Source organism: Rhincodon typus, chromosome 17 (assembly GCF_021869965.1).
Source record: "Rhincodon typus isolate 14 chromosome 17, sRhiTyp1.1, whole genome shotgun sequence".
In the NCBI taxonomy this organism is placed as follows: domain Eukaryota; kingdom Metazoa; phylum Chordata; class Chondrichthyes; order Orectolobiformes; family Rhincodontidae; genus Rhincodon; species Rhincodon typus.
Genome location: NC_063348.1, coordinates 26,596,788 through 26,613,399, shown reverse-complemented (window position 1 = coordinate 26,613,399; position 16,612 = coordinate 26,596,788). Strand labels below are relative to the sequence as shown.

Sequence of the window (16,612 nt, the reverse complement as noted above, 5' to 3'; positions counted from 1 at the left end):
AAGAGTAGAAGATTTCAAGTCTAGGGGACACATTTTTAAGGTGAGAGGAGAAAGATTTATAAAAGATATGAGTGGCAATTTTGTTTACAGAGTGGTTCATGTATGGAATAAACTTCCAGAGGAAGTGGTGGATGTGGATACAGTTACAACATTACTTATTCATGTACTTATCTAAATGTCTTTTAAATGTTTGAAGGAATATGGGCCAAGCACAGGCAGTGGGGACTAGTTTAGTTTGGGATTACGGTCGGCATGGACTGATTGGACTGAAGCATCTGTTTCAGTGCTGTGTGGTTCTATAACAGAAGTTGAATTACTTGGATGCCAAATAATTAAACTGAAAATTTGGTTTTGTAAAGATTTTCTGCAGCACTTGCAAAGCCTTTGTGATGCTGGTATGACCCGAAATTGCAGAGAGAGAAGCCGTCACTTAGCTGTTAACTGACCTGAAATGTAATTGTGTAACTTTATTGAGGACTGCAGTTGTGTGTGGGTCTGGAGGGCAACCTTGTACAGTTAAAGATTTTAATTGGCTGCATAACTGATATCGTGACATTACTAATTTCTGTCATTTATCTCACACTTGGTTAGAAGAGCTTTGAAGTACATTGAATAGAATTAGCCTTTTGGAATTTGTTCCTGACCAACTAGTCAGTGGTTTCTATGGTGAAGATTGTGCAACAGAAGCAATTAGAGTTTTCTTATGCATGGTGAATGTAACAAGTCGCTGTGCAGTGATGCTTAGTGTTTCTGCCAATGCTGCAAAGGGGAATTGTTGGTGGTATGGGTTGGCAGCAGGCATTCTTATTGTTATTAACTTAAATGTTGAATAAAGGATCAAACTTTTTGACTACAAGTTAGAAATTTAAAGAAATATAATCACCTTGTTTGCTTCAACTTTTCCTGAGTTCTTCCTAAATGTTTTTATTTCTTTCTTCCATGCCCTTCCTCCTATGTTAAAGGTTCAACCAAACAGCTTTGATAAATCTGACTTCAATAGGATGTGCTGGACTCTCTGTGTCAAGAAAAATCTGAACCGCAACAATTTACTGATCAGTGATGATGATACTTTTAAAGTTTGGTGTATCTTCAACTTCCTTTCAGAAGATGTGTATCCTCTCATCATAGTCCCAGAAGAGGTAAGATCGGTAAATCTTCAAATGAACATTTTAAATTCAGCATGCTTTGTTGGGAGAAGATCAAACTGATGTGGTGAATTTCTGCTGTGAAAGCTTTGCCTGTACGACTGCAATCATTGTATGCTGAGCGTTTGGAAATGGGGGCCGGAGGCTGACTAATATAGTGAACTGCTCCATCTGGATAATGATGAGCTTCTTATGTTGTTGTGGACACATCTATCCACATGAGGGTTCTGTTTGGTCTTTGGACGAGAGAGTTATGGATGGTGAAAAAGGCTTTGAGGATTTGAGACGTGTTTCTGAGAATTCAACTACTCTGTTGCTTCAGTGAATGGGAACGAAAATAGAGGAAGTCAGTACACTTTTAAATAATGGTTCAGTCGTACAGAACTTAAATGTTGCCAAAAAGAGACATGTATTCGAAGTTTTTCATCTTGCAGCCACCAGGACTGCTGCCTCACAACCTCAGGGACCCGGGTTTGATTCCAGCTTTGTGTGACTGTTTATATGAAGTTTTCACATTCTCTCTGTGTCTGCATGGGTTTCTATTAGGTGTGCTGGTTTCCTCCCACAGTCCAAAGATGTGCTGGTTAAATGGATTAGCTGTGATAAATTCCCCCATAGTGTCCAGGGATGTACAGGGTAGTTGGGTTAACCATGATAAATGCGGGGTTACAGGGATAGGGTGAGGGTGTGGGTCTGGATGGGATGCTGTTTGGAGGGTCAGTGCAGACTCGATGGGCTGAATTGCCTCTTTCTGCATTATAGGTACTCTATTCTATGATTGACATGTAGGAAACTAAATTCAGAGGGTGCTAATTTGTTAATATGGAGGTGCAGCAGAAATAGTTAAGAGTCGATCTTAATTAACTAACTAAATTCAAGTCAGGGAAGTTGGTTCAGATTGATCAGGGTGTTACAATAGGGATGTTTCAGGAATTGTTTGTCTCCATTCCACTTTTCCTGATGCGCAAAGGCTATGTGTGGACTTATTCCTTTTGCCAACAAAGAACATGGCCCTTTGTGTGAATAAATGTAAACCTCTAGTATGTGCAAATGAGTCCCATAATGCACATTACAGTTGTGGTGTAATTCTTAGTGCAGTCAAGATTATTTGTAAGTGTTGTCCAATAGATTATCACATTTAATGTTGGACCCTGTTCTGAGTTTTACACGCATGGGCTAATTAAGCATGGTTGGTTTGTTGTCCGCTACGAGGCAGTCAAAGGGATGAAGTGTTTAGTTTTGCATTTGAATACAGGTTAAATTGATTTAACTTTTCAAAATGTTGATTATGTGATCTTTGTCTGGGTGAAAATTGTAGTAAATCCTAAGATTTGAGTTTCAGCCAACACCAGCAAAGTCTAAAAGACTAACAATGGAAGTTTGAAATGAGTAACCATTCAATTTTAATGTGATCTTGGTGATCAGTTAGACCAAATGTATAAATGATTAACTCTAAAATTTTGAATAATTTCTAATACAAAACGTGCTAAAATTACTGTACCATGAACTTTGGAGTATTCTAAGTGCAGAGCTAAATGTTTGTTCAGGCAATACGCCAATAAGCTAATGTAAAACCTTGTTAATGATCAATGTATGTTGAAGCTAATGTAAAACCTTGTTAATGATCAAAGATCACATCCAAGCTAAGTAACAAAGTATCTTCTCCAAGACACAATGTAAGTAAAACTTTGGGCATGCTGAGCTGACAGCTTATGCTAGATGAATATGATCTGTGCCATTAAAATTGAGAGCATTCAGGTGTCTCCATTGGTCGTCCATCAATTCAAACTCCACATTCCCTCCACCCTAGACCTGATCCTGCATCTCTAGCTTTTCTTTTATCTCACTCTCATGCCTTTTCCAAACCAATCCATGAAACTGCTGATGTTCATGTCCCTGTTGCTCGTTAATATTTCAAATGGTTTCCACTTGGGCCCTTAATGCTTTCTTTTAAAACTTGCCATCATAAGACTTACCTCTGAAAATACACCAGCTGCCTGAAGTCCTTGAATGTATTATTGTCTCCCAAACCTGTGCCCATCTTTCTAGCAACTCTGTTTTTGAATCTTAGCAATCTAGTTTATGCCCCAGCACGATACTGAAACCACTTGAATCAAAGTCACAAGTGACATTCTGTAACTATGCTTCTTCTAGACTCTCTTCAATATTTGATATCCTTGGGAAGGTCAACAACCTTTCTGCCCATTTCCTATTCACTAGGATTTCCCTTGTTTGCTTTCATTGTTGCCAGTTTGGTTCTAGCTGAAACATTTTCAGCAATTGGTTCTCTTCTAGCTCCTCATATGACTATACAGCACCACAAAGTTCCTCTCCTCTTACTTATCTGCATGCATCTTCAGATGGCATCATTGATACATGCGGGTTCTGTATCTTTCTCTAGTTGGTCTACCCCTTTTGAAACAAATTCCATCTGTGTTGTCAGACTACTTAATTGATAAGCGTTCTTGTTTGAGCAGTTTTCCCAATTAAGAACTGGGAAGACTGAAGCCATCATCTCTGGACCCTGTCGAAAACTTTGTATCTGTTCCACTCATTTCATTCCTCACTCTCTTGCCTCAACCTTGGATTGGACCAGACTGTTTGCAGCCTTGACTTTGCATTTGATCTCGATCTGAACTTAAAGATTCCCCATTACAACAGATCTTCTGCTTTCATCCTAGTGACTTTGGTTATCTCCATTACTACCTTAGCAGAACTGCTTCTGGAATGTTCACCTGTGCTGCTATTACCTGAAAATTTGTCTATTTCAATGCTCTCCTGTCTGTAACTTTCTTTAGCTCTACAATATGCCCTATTCCCTGGCCCACCACACCGCCAAAAGATCCTCCACTTTTTCATCGCTCCTTTTGGAGCTCCACTTTGCTCGCCTGTTCTCTTTCTCTTTCTTTCTTTGTCCTTCCTTTTCTTTCTGTCTTATTCTCTCTACCTCTGCAGTAATTCTATCCCCCACCCTACCCTACCCCTTTTAACTACCTACCTAAGGAGCTGGGTCGTGACTGGAAACCATGAGCCTGGAGCTGAACACATGGGTTGTGTCCTGCAGTGATGGCGAATCGAGTGTGGGCTGGAGTAATGGCGGCAGATCAAGAGTGGGCCTGTGAGAGCACGCTGGTGAGGCAGCAGTGGCGAGATCGGGCCAGTGAGGCAGCCCAGAGCGGGACGCTGGCAGCGGCATGGAGTGGTTCTGTGGTTGGAGGCATGGTGTAGGCTGGAAAGCCTGGAGTGGGACCGTGATTGGAGGCATGGCATGGGCTGGAAAGCCTGGAGTGGGGTTGTGGCAGTGGAAAGGAAAGTTGGACTCTCTTAAGTTATCTTTTTTTTTTACTTCACTTATTCTAAGTTAATGTGAATGGTGCCATGTACGTTCAGCGAAGGTACACACTTTTCATTGTATTTTTTACATTGAATACACATGACAATAAATGATTCAATTCAATTCTTGGATTACTGCATGCCTGCAGCATCAGTGGTCCTATCATTTAAGAACCCAGACCATGGAATTATTTTCCTAAACTGCATCACTTCTCCAGCTTCCTCTTCTCCTTTCAGGATCTGTTTTGAAGCCCAACTCTTCAGCTAAGCTTCTAGTTACCCCTCCTAATACCGCCTCCTTTTAGACAGTAGTTATGTACAAATTTGAATATATTGTGATGGTAAATTGTTTTCAGCGTGAGCCAGGGGCCGACGAGAAGGTAAGGTTTTCAGTTGTTCAGCGGCGGGCAGCCGGGAAGGCAAACTTTCGTTATAAAAGTCTTACCTCACGTGACTGCGGCCTTCAGTTGTTCAGCGGAGGAGGAGTCTCAGAGCGGGCGCGAGTGGTCAGCTGGGTAACAGTTATCTTTCACCCAATAAATTTGGGAAGTAACTAATACCTGAGACACTACACGTGTAGCGTCTCCCACCCTTCCACCTCCTTTAACCTAATAATAAAGACTAAGTGTGGTGAGCAGGTAAACTATTTGCATTGTTTGTTTTTCTCATGTCTGTTATCTTTCGGGGAGGTTGCCTAGACGCCAAATCCTCTGGGAGCGGTTCGGAAGGCAAAACCGGAGTCTGTTTGAGTATCTAACAGAGTAAACCTACTGGTGCAGAGAACACTTAAAGAGAGAACACTGCGAAACTAAAAAAAACTAATTAATTTTAAATAATTAAGTAGAGATGGCAGGTCAGGTGATGTGTTGGAGCTGTATGATGTGGGAGCTAGCTGATCCCATTGAGAACGGCGGTGACCACATCTGCAGCTGCTTGAGGAGCTCCGGCTCAAAATTGATGAGCTGGAATCCAAACTCTAAAGACTGTGGCAAATCTGGGAGGGGGAGAGATATCTGGATGCTGTGTTCCAGGAAGCAGTCACACCTAGTAGATTAACTAATGTTAATTCGATCAGCGGCCAGGGACAGCAGTGTGTGACAGCAAGTGAGGCAGGTGGAGGGACCCTGCAGACAGGAACACAGGAGCCACAGCCCTTGACATTGTCCCATAGGTATGAGGCACTTGCTCCCTGCATGGATGAGGAACAGGGCTGCAGGAAGGATGAGTCAATTGACCATGGCACCATGGTTCAGGAAGCCATTCAAGAGGGGCAGCTAAAGGACAGATTGTAGTTGTAGGGGATTTCATCATCAGGGGAATAGACAGTATCCTTTGCAAGCAAGATAGAGAGTCGCGCATGGTGTGTTGCCTGCCTGGTGCCAGGGTGCGAGACATCTCTGACCGGCTTGAGAGGATTCTAGAGAGGGAGGGGGAGGATCCAGTTGTTGTGGTCCTCGTAGGTACCAACAACATAGGCAGGACTAGGAAAAAAGACCTGTTTCGGGATTATGAAAAGCTAGGAACAAAATTAAAAAACAGGTCTTCAAGGGCCATAATCTCTGGATTGCTGCCCGAGCCACACGCAAATTGGCATTAGGAGGTGAGGAACAGGGAAGTAAACACGTGGCTAAAAGAGTGGTGTAGGAAAGAGGGTTTCCTTTTCATGGGGCACTGGCATCAGTTCTGGGACAGGAGGGATCTATACCGCTGGGATGGATTCCACCTGAACAGGGCCAGGTCCACTGTTGTGGCGAAAAGGGTAAATAGGGTAGTCAATAGGACTTTAAACTAGTAAGGAGGGGCGAAGGGAGGAGTGAGCGTACAGGGAGTATAACAATAAATGGAAGGCAAAGCAGCAGGTTAGCAGGTGACGAGGAAGCTTCAACTCCATTGAAAATTAGGAAAAAAGTTAAAGGGAAGGAGAACTCAAGAGCTGTTAGTAATGAAGGTGATAGGACTCAAAACGAAGGTGCAAAAACTGGCATAAGGGCACTTTATCTGAATGCTCGGAGCATTCAAAACAAGGCGGATGAGTTGACGGCGCAAATCTTGGCAAATGGGTATGATTTCGTGGCTATTACAGAGACATGGTTGCAAGATGGTCATGACTGGGAGTTAAATATCCAGGGTTATCAAACTGTTCAGAAGGACAGACAGGAAGGTAAGGGAGGTGGTGTCGCTCTGATTTTTAAGGATGATATCAGGGCAGTGGTGAGAGATGATATAGGTTCTACTGAACAAAAGGTTGAATCCATTTGGGTGGAAATTAGGAATAGCTGGGAGAAGAAGTCACTGATAGGTGTGATCTATAGGCCACCAAATAATGACATCGTGGTGTGGTGGGCAATAAACATAGAAATAGCTAATGCATGCAAAAATAGTACAGCAATTATCATGGGGTATTTTAATCTACATATCGATTGGTCAAACCAGGTCGGTCATGGCAGCCTTGAGGAGGGGTTCATAGAATGCATCCGCGATAATTTCCTTGAACAATATGTAATGGGACCTACGAGGGAGCAACCTACCCTATATATAGTCCTGTGTAATGAGACAGGAATAATTAATGATCTCCCAGTTAGGGATCCTCTCGGAAGGAGCGATCACAGTATGGTCGAATTTAAAATACAGATGGAGTGTGAGAAGGTTAAATCCAGTACCTATGTCCTGTGCTTAAAGGAGACTATAATGGAATGAGGGAGGAGTTAGCTAAGGTAGAATGGGAGCAAAAACTTTATGGTGGGTCAATTGAGGAACAGTGGAGGACGTTCAAAACGATTTTTCACAGTGCTCAGCAGAAGTATATTCCAGTGATAAGGAAGAACTGTCGGAAAAGAGATAGTCAGCCATGGATGTCTAAGGAAATAAAGGAAAGTGTCAGACTGAAAAAAAAACATACAAAAAAGCAAAGATTAGTGGTAAACTAGTAGACTGGGAAATCTTTAAAGGCCAACAGAAAGCCACAGAAAAAGTTATAAAGAAAAGTAAGATAGATTATGAGAGTAAACTAGCTCAGAATATAAAAAACAGGCAGCAAAAGTTTCTATAAATTTGTAAATCGTAAAAGACTGGTGAAGGTAAACATTGGTCCTTTAGAGGATAAGAAGGCCAATTTAATAACTGGGAATGAGGAAATTTCCAAGGCACTAAACAGTTATTTTGTGTTAGTCTTCACAGTGGAAGACACAAATAACATGCCGAAAACTGATGGCAAGAAGGTTATAGCAGGTGAGGACTTAGAAACTATCATTATGACTAAGGAGGCAGTGCTGGGCAAGCTAATGGGGCTAAAGGTAGACAAGTCTCCTGGCCCTGATGAAATGCATCCCAGGATACTAAAAGAAGTGATGGGGGAAATAGCAAATGCACTAGTAATTATTTACCAAAATTCACTGGACTCTGGGGTGGTTCCCGCAGATTGGAAAACAGCCAATGTGACGCCACTGTTTAAAAAAGGAACTAGACAAAAAGCAGGTAACTTTAGGCCAGTGATAGTAGGAACTGCAGATGCTGGAGAATCTGAGACAACAAGGTGCAGAGCTGGATGAACACAGCAGGCCAAGCAGCATCATAGGAGCAGGAAGGCTGACGTTTCGGGCCTTTTTCTGATGAAGGGTCTAGGCCCGAAACATCAGCCTTCCTGCTCCTATGATGTAACTTTAGGCCAGTTAGCTTAACTTCGGTAGTGGGGAAAATGCTTAAATCTATCATTAAGGAAGAAATAGCAAGACATCTGGATATGAATTGTCCCACTGTGGACACCCAGCATGGGGTCATGAAGAGTAGGTCATGTTTAACTAATTTGGTGGAATTCTTTGAGGACATTACTTGCATGGTGGACAATGGGGAACCTGTGGATGTGGTGTATCTGGATTTCCAGAAGGCATTTGACAAGATGCCACATCAAAGACTGCTACATAAGATAAAGTTGCACAATATTACAGGTAATGTATTGGCGTGGATAGAGGATTGATGGCTAGTAGAAAACAAAGAGTAGGGGTAAATGGGTGTTTTTCTGGTTGGTGGTCAGTGGCTAGTGGTGTGCCTCAGGGATCAGTGTTGGGACTGCAATTGTTTACAATTTACATAGATGATTTGGAGTTGGGGACTAAGTGTGGTGTTTCAAAATTTGCAGATGACACTAAGATGAGTCGTAGAGCAAAGTGTGCAGAAGACACTGAAAGTCTGCAGAGGGATTATAGATAGTCTAAGTGAGTGGGCAAAGGTCTGGCAGATGGAGTACAATGTTGATAAGTGAGCGGTTATCCATTTTGGTAGGAATAACAGCAAAATGAACTACGTTTTAAATGGTAAAAAATTGCAGCACGCTATTGCGCAGAGGAACTTGGGTGTCCTTGTGCATGAATCGCTAAAAGTAGGATTGCAGGTGCAGCGGGTAATTAAAAAGGCAAATGGAATTTTGTCTGTCATTGCTAGAGGGATGGAGTTTAAAAAACAGGGTGGCTATGCTGCAGCTGAATAGGGTCCTGGTGAGGCCACACCTGGTGTACGGTGTGCAGTTTTGGTCTTCTTCCTTGAGAAGGGATATACTAGCACTGGAGGGGGTGCAGAGGAGATTCACTTGGTTGATTCCAGAGTTGAGAGGGTTGGATTATGAGGAGAGATTGAGTAGACTGGGATTATACTCATTGGAATTCAGAAGAATGAGGGGAGATCTTATAGAAACATATAAGATTATGAAGGGAATAGATAAGGTGGAGGCAGGGAGGTTGTTTCCGCTAGCAGGTGAAACTTGGACCAGAGGCCATCGCTCAAAATAAAGGGAAGCAGATGTAGGACTGAGGTCAGGAGGAACTTCTTCACCCAAAGGGTTGTGAATCTGTGGAATTCCCTGCCCAGTGAAGCGGTTGAAGCTACCTCGCTGAATGTTTTTAAGGCAAGGCTAGATAAATTTTTGAACAGTAAAGGAATTAAGGGTTATGGTGAGTGGGCGGGTAAGTGGAGCTGAGTCTCAAAAAGATCAGCCATGATCTTATTGAATCGTGGGGCAGGCTCGAGGGGCCAAATGGCCTACTCCTGCTCCTAGTTCTTATGTTCTAAATATTAGCACAGAATTGAAGAGTTTCACTGCTGTTGTGGCTGTGTGCAAGCATTTCAGCCTCAGAAATAGAGATTGTGACTTCAAACCAAACTATTGATTTTGGCTCGTAATCTATTTCGCTACAATGCTGTATCTTAGCAAAGGCTTTTCTGAAGTCAATACATACTTATACTTATTCATTGCATTTCCACCATTTGCCAGAGACTTTTGTGATGTTTGTCAAGCACCATCATTCATTTTGAAGTTTTGTGCTGGAGATTTATAATAGTGAGGGCTGGGTTTGCACTGATCCCACTTTTGAATTGCTGTTTAAATGCATCAAAACAAAGTTCATTATGACAGTATGTGTGAAAAAACAAGTTCAGAGAAGACTTTTGAAGAATGCATTTCAGTAGCTATTACAAATACAGTAAAGTCCCATTACTATATGTTCATCTTTTGCAAATTCTCTTCTCTGCACTTTATACTATATGTGTCAATGTTCAGCTATCTGCAGCATGGGAGGCAAAATATGATGATAAAATATCAACAAAACTAAAATAAAAATTTAGAAAGATCTTGCTCATGGAAATATTGAAGACAGTACTGTAATCCCAGATCCTCAAAGTATTCTGTATTTATGTGTTGACTCCTGACTTGGGTATGGGCCCACAACATTGTGTAGACCAGTAATTTGTGAGTCACCAATGTCTAATAAGGATCAGTGTCTCGTGTCGCAGGTCTTCTGCTTTTCTTAGTGTTCTTGCATTGTTTCTCTACAATTTTCAATGAATTTTAGTTTGTTTTGTGTGTTGTAGATATCAAAATTTTGATTGGCTGCACCTTATCCTGTTGACTCCTGTTAAATCATGTCCGCGGTTTGTGATTTCAGCAGCTAACTAAATGTACACAATACCTCGAGAGTACAAGCTCCAAACTAATATGTAGTCAGCCATTTTATAACTTAATACCATTGTAACTTTTGTAATTGTCTTCAGAACGTATTGCTGATGGTTCTCTGCAGAAGTCTTTTAAGAAATGCATAAATAATATGTCTAAATTTTCCTGCACGAGGGATTACAATCTAGTTGTAAATTTTTGTAATGTTTGCTGTGAATACAACGTTATAAACTCTGCTTTTCTATAACTTGTAATAATCTCAATAGTTCTAGTTTTGTAATGTTTGTCCTCAAAGATATGTTCATGAACTCAATCACCTGGTCTGCCTGTTCGACATTGACTGCTTTATGGAGACAGTTGAAGACTGAGTGAACTTAAATTGTTAAGGAGCATTTTTTTTACTGATGGAAAAGAAAACATGGTTTTCATTTGCTTTAGTTCCATTTTGCTCAGGGAACACTATATTCATTTATGCATTTGATTGTACTCAGAGTGTTTGTTTTTTTCACTAAATAAATAATTAAATGCTGTGGTTAACATATTTTTAGGAAACAATTTACAAATGGGCGTGGGTTGAATTCTCTGAAATATATGTTTAAGTCAAAGGTAGTGGAATTCCCTAATTGGGAGGGAAATTAAACTACATAAATTATTTATTGTTTATCCCTTTCACAGGCAAAGAAAAAAGAAATGAGGTTTTCTGAAAGGGTTCCTTCCTAACAGGATGTGTGTTTATTAGTACTATTATTGGCCCATTCTAGCCTGTGGTAATGTGCTGTGTTGCGCTTCCTGTTTGATAGAGATCCCATTCTGACATGAAACATTGTGTTCCTCCTGCTTATTAATGGCTTTTCAGGTGAATCTTGCTTCTGCTTAAGTTGTGGTGCTGAAATGCACGTAAGTACTTAAAATTATGGCTGACGAACCCTTAAGAGCCTTTTTTATTTGCAAATTTTGATGTGCAGGATTAGAGAGCCTTGCTGGTAGCTGCTCCATAGCAACCAACCAGTGACCTCACTGATATTCTGTTATGCTGGTGATGAGAAAATGCTTAAAAGTGACCTGGGGAGACATCACTAATGCCTCAGTGGCTCCTTTTCATAATTTAAACACTGCAGTAGAAACCTGAACGCCATGTGTAAATTGTAGTTGGACATAGCCTTAAAATATAAGTTAATGAGCACTCCTCTGACTTCTGGGAATTTTGCAAAATTCCCAAATGCAGGACTCGCTATGTATCAAGCATCGTTCTACTTTTCTGTTGCTAGCGGGGACTTTGATTTTATAGTAGAGCATTATTAAGAAAATCTCTAGTTCTGTATTGTTCTCATCATGCACCAGTTACACTTTCCGATAGATAGTGATTTACACAGTAGTCAACTGACCCTCACTCATTAGTGAAGTTGAACCCAAACAACAGAAATGAGGACCACAACCTCTGGTCCCGGTTCAGGTTTAGAGAGTTGATAACATTTAATAACCATCAGAATCAAATGTCTTTGTTCGGTACAGACAATGCCAGAGACAAAACTCTCACAGACATTGACTGTACATAAATTTCACTTTATGGGTACTCATTTCCCCTTGTCTCCTTACCTTCACGATCTTTTCTTTCTTCCTAAACCCCCCCCTCCTTATGCACTTCCCCCCCCATTCTTCATTTCCTTGCCTCACCTCTAATCCTATCCATATACCTTTGGTCAGATATATGTCCACACTCCAACAGCATTAGATCTGAAAATTGGTCATAGTCTTGACTTCCTTGTGTTGTATAAATAAAACCAGTTATTCCATTTATGTATGCTGTTTTAATATTAAATTGTCATTAGCTTTGTATTCGTAGTTATGCCAACAAAACATTCCTATTCTCACTGCTCAGATTGAATATTTCCTGCGGAAACTGACTGAAGCAATGGGAGTTAATTGGCAGCAGGAGCAGTTTGAAGACTACAGAGCTCATCTTGGTGCCAAGCAGAGTGGCCTTTCTGCATGGGAGTTCATTGAACTGATTGGCTCTGGCCTGTTCTCTAAGGGCATGAACAGACAAACGTTGTCCATGGCAATCAATGAAGTTTACTGTGAGCTCATTCTGGATGTGCTGAAACAGGTAAGAGTAGTTTTCTCATCTCTCAGGCTTATTCCCTTCTGTTTTCCCCAAACCTCTCTTACTTGGATAATGCTGTTTTTCCTGAGTGGAATGTAATAAGTGGTGACAGAAAGATGTGAGAAGAAATGTTTTGTTTTAAAAGAAAAACTTAATTGTGACACTCAAAGACTCATAAGTTCCAACAAAAAAAAAGCAATGTATTTCCTCAGAAGGTTTTAGTCGTCATGCTTTGTACAGCACTAGTTGAGATTCAGTTTCATAACTTATCCTGTGTTTCTCATCTTCCTGGTTGTTCAGGGTGATGTTAAATGGTCATTTTCAAGAGGATAAGTATCTATTGAGTTACACTTGATGGCTTGAAACAGCATTGAGTGGTATTGGCAGAGATGTCTGATCAAGCTGCTCATAGCATCATTTGGATACTGGAGGACTATACCCAGATGGGAAAATTCACAAGGGTAAAACTGAGTTAAGATGGATATCACCCAAAAACAAGTCACATAAATGAAAATAATGTTCCTGCTGTAATGATATTTCACGACACAGGTTGAAAAGTTATAAGATTTTATTTATGCATGTTCCGTAAAAGGAAAAGAATTAGTGTAAGTTAGATTGGTCTGTACCTCCATTTGCAGTTTCTTTATTTAATGTTCACTCCACCAATTTTGCTGAAATACCAAGTGTTAAGTCTGGTATATTTTAAAACCTAAGTGAATAGTTGAAAATTAAAACATTAAGATCCCTTTAAAATATTTTATTGCCAAATTATTTTGCTTTTATGTTTTTTTAGCCTCAGTAATTGAGACAAATTAGGGGAAATATTAGATACAAGCTACAAATAAAACAAAAAAAGGTAAATTTGGAGAAAATAAAAAAAAAAATTATTTTGAATCTCACTAAACCTTTAGAAAACAAGCAAAATGTGAACAAGGCACACAGTTAAGTAAAATTGCACAGTTTATAAACTTTAAGTTTATGGCCTTGATGGCAAAGTAATGAGGCAAGTTTGTTCCGCGCAGAGCAAAATATTGTCACGAAATTAAAGAAAAATATATGTTTAGAGTATTTGTGTCTGAACTGACTGCAGTAGCACTTTGACTGCAAAAGTTGAAGTTTAAAGTATTGTGAAAGTTAACTTTTTACATGTCTAAAGAAATTTCATGGCGTTACGTTACAATTATTCTGTTTTGGAATCATTTTTACGATTTATATTTATACTGTCATTATTGAGTCGCTCTGAGTGTGTCCTGAGAGCACGAATGCTTGTTTTTCATCTCTTGATTTTTTTTGATAGCAATGGAATGGAAATTGAAGTTGTTGAGCAGAGAAAGCACTTAATCTGTGCCTGAAATCCCAGCGTCTGTTTGGATTTGTGCCTTCAACTCCCTTTCATTCGCTGTTTCAATTTGCTTCTCCATCCACTCACCAATTGCACTCACTGTTCCAAGGGAACTAACTGCAAGCTTGAACAACACTTCATCATTCTAACAGGCACTTCAAAGGCTCTTGTCTAAATACTGACTTTAGGCCATAAATATAGTTCTGAATTTCTCTCATAGTTGATGTTGGCAATATAATATAGGTGTGTAGAAATGCCTAGTCACTGCTGTCATGTTGGGAAACATACAACAAAGGGAATCATTGTCCTTAAGAATCAGGCAACCAGACTAATTGTATGAGTATCTACCACCACCAAAACAGAGCACATAATTGATCTAAATTTGGAATACAAGAGATGGCTTAAATGGCTAACTTCTGTTTTTATTGAATTGAACATAATTGAGATGTTAAGCCAGATCCTGATTAAAAGTTAATATTTTAAATACCCTATCTTTCAGGTGCTGACTCATTTTCTTTAACTTTTGTCTTTGAACTTCTGGTTTTCTTTCAATCTTATGCGTCATAAAGAAATATGGTTAGTCACCATTTGGATCTTAATGGTAGCTGCTGTTTTCCTGCAGTTTCTGGAGTGTAACGTAAGTGTAACTCGGCAGTAATTCTTGCCATTCTTCTCAACCTGACTCCCACCCAGTATTCAACAAAGTGCAATGGAGGAGAAAGAAGGGAAACACTGTCATTAGTTTTTAGAGCAAAAGGCTATTATGGGCCATGTCCCAAGATATTTCCTTGGAGTTTGCATGACTAACAGTTATGTGTTTGTGTAATTCAAATCTAAAACCTCTTGATTAACTGAGCATAATGGCTGGTTATATCTATTTTCAAAGTATTTTCCTAAAGCTATTTCTGTTGTGATGATTGGGCATGTAACACCTCCAGAATCAACCACTGCTTAATATGTTCATGAGAAATACACAAACATTTTCACAAGAGTAGCACAGTTGCTCAGTGGTTAGCAACGCTGCCTCACAGCACCAGGGACACTGGTTTGATTCCAGCCTTGGGCGACTCTCCCTGTGGAGTTTGCACGTTCTCTCTGTGTCTGCATGGGTTTTCTCTGGGCGCTCCGGTTTCCTCCCACAGTCCAAAGATGTGCAGGTTAAGTGGATAGGCCATGTTAATTGCCCATAGTGTCCAGGGATGTGCAGACTAGGTGGATTAGCAATGGGAAACACAGGGTTACAGTGACAGGGTCTGGGTGGGATGCTCTTCAGAGGGTCAGTGTGGACTTGATGGACTGCTTCCACACTGTAGGGATTCTATGATTTTCTTTCAAACCTTGTGATTCAATAGAAAAATATGATTTTTATACATTTGTTCTAATCATCTGAACACAAGAGGATACAGAAGGCGTTATCTAACATGTGTTGGTCACTTGTTCTGTTCCTGCAGTTGTCTCAGGAAGTGGGATTAACTGTTTGAAAGAATTTTTATGCCCTGGAATGTTTTATCATTAGAGCCAGTACTGCCATAGCCAGAAAATATCTGCAAACCATGATAAGCCGAGGGTACAATTTATGATTCATTATTGAATTGGAGGCATTTGAGTTTTGTTTGAAACTATGATTGAATTCCAGTAGTGATGACTTGTATTTAAATTTTAGACTTGAAGATATTATTGAATGACATTTTTGAGTGGTTTGATGTCAAAGTGGGAATAATATATGGGAGGTTTAGAAGGTTAGGTGATGGATATCAGCATTTTAATTAATAGTGCTAAGTAAGGGAATGACTTTACTGTGATGTATTTTAATATAAATCATTTAGACAGTAGAGATTAAAATACAAACTTCACAAGCAAATTTTTGCATGCTTTGAGGTGGAAGTTCTTTCCATTTACTAAACAAGATGTGGGCCACTCTTAATAAAGTAACTACTAAAAAATATATTCAAATGAACAAAATTAAAGTAATTTGCATCTTTTTATCTTTGCTAACGTTCCCTACTATTGTAAATTGGTGCTACTGCAGCGTATTTACAATGTCTTGGGATGTTTTAGTGTGTAAAAGTGCTATATAAATGTAGGTTGATATTAATAAATAATCAGTTTTAAACATATTTGTTAAAAGGTTAAAATAAAACAACTGCAAATGCTGGCGATCTAAAACAAAAACAGAAATTGCTGATGAAACTCAGTAGGTCTGGCAGCATCTGTGGAGAGAAAACAGAGTTAATGTTTTGAGTCCGGTGATTCTTCTGATGTTCTGACAAAGAGTCATCAGATTTGAAATGTTAATTCTGCTGTCTCCCAGAAATGCTGCCAAACCTGCTTAGTTTCACCAGCAATTTCTATTCTGTTAAAAGGTTATAGTCCAACAGGTTTATTTGAAATCACACAAGCTTTCGGAGTGCACCCATCACAGCTGCAGTAAGAAAGGAGAGCACACAGACACAGAGTTTATAGACAGGGAGATCAAGGGCAGAGAGATCAAAAGATCATACAACTGGTGTGAGTGGAGTGTCAGATGATAAGTCTCTGCAGGTGACCAAGAGTGTTCGACGGTGAGTAAAGTGTCAACAGCTAAATAACCAGTGAAGGGATGACCTGTAATCCGATTCAGTGAGGCAGGGAGATAATTGTAAACAATTAAAAAAGGTGGTGCTGGAGCCAAACTAAAAGACTGGAATTGCATGCCGAATTCAAAACTGTACAAACTAATTAAGGTAGAGAAATCATAACAATTTATC

At 39.9% G+C, this 16,612-nt stretch overlaps 1 protein-coding gene across 1 annotated transcript in view; it reads left to right on the top strand.

Annotated features, from left to right (window-relative positions):
* swap70b (switching B cell complex subunit SWAP70b) overlaps nucleotides 1-16,612 on the top strand; it is a 107,308-nt gene that overhangs the window by 21,087 nt on the left and 69,609 nt on the right. Inside the window, exons 3-4 of the mRNA XM_048607108.1 lie at nucleotides 963-1,139; nucleotides 12,299-12,526. Coding sequence (XP_048463065.1) covers nucleotides 963-1,139; nucleotides 12,299-12,526 — 405 coding nt within the window. The remainder of the gene's footprint in view (nucleotides 1-962; nucleotides 1,140-12,298; nucleotides 12,527-16,612) is intronic.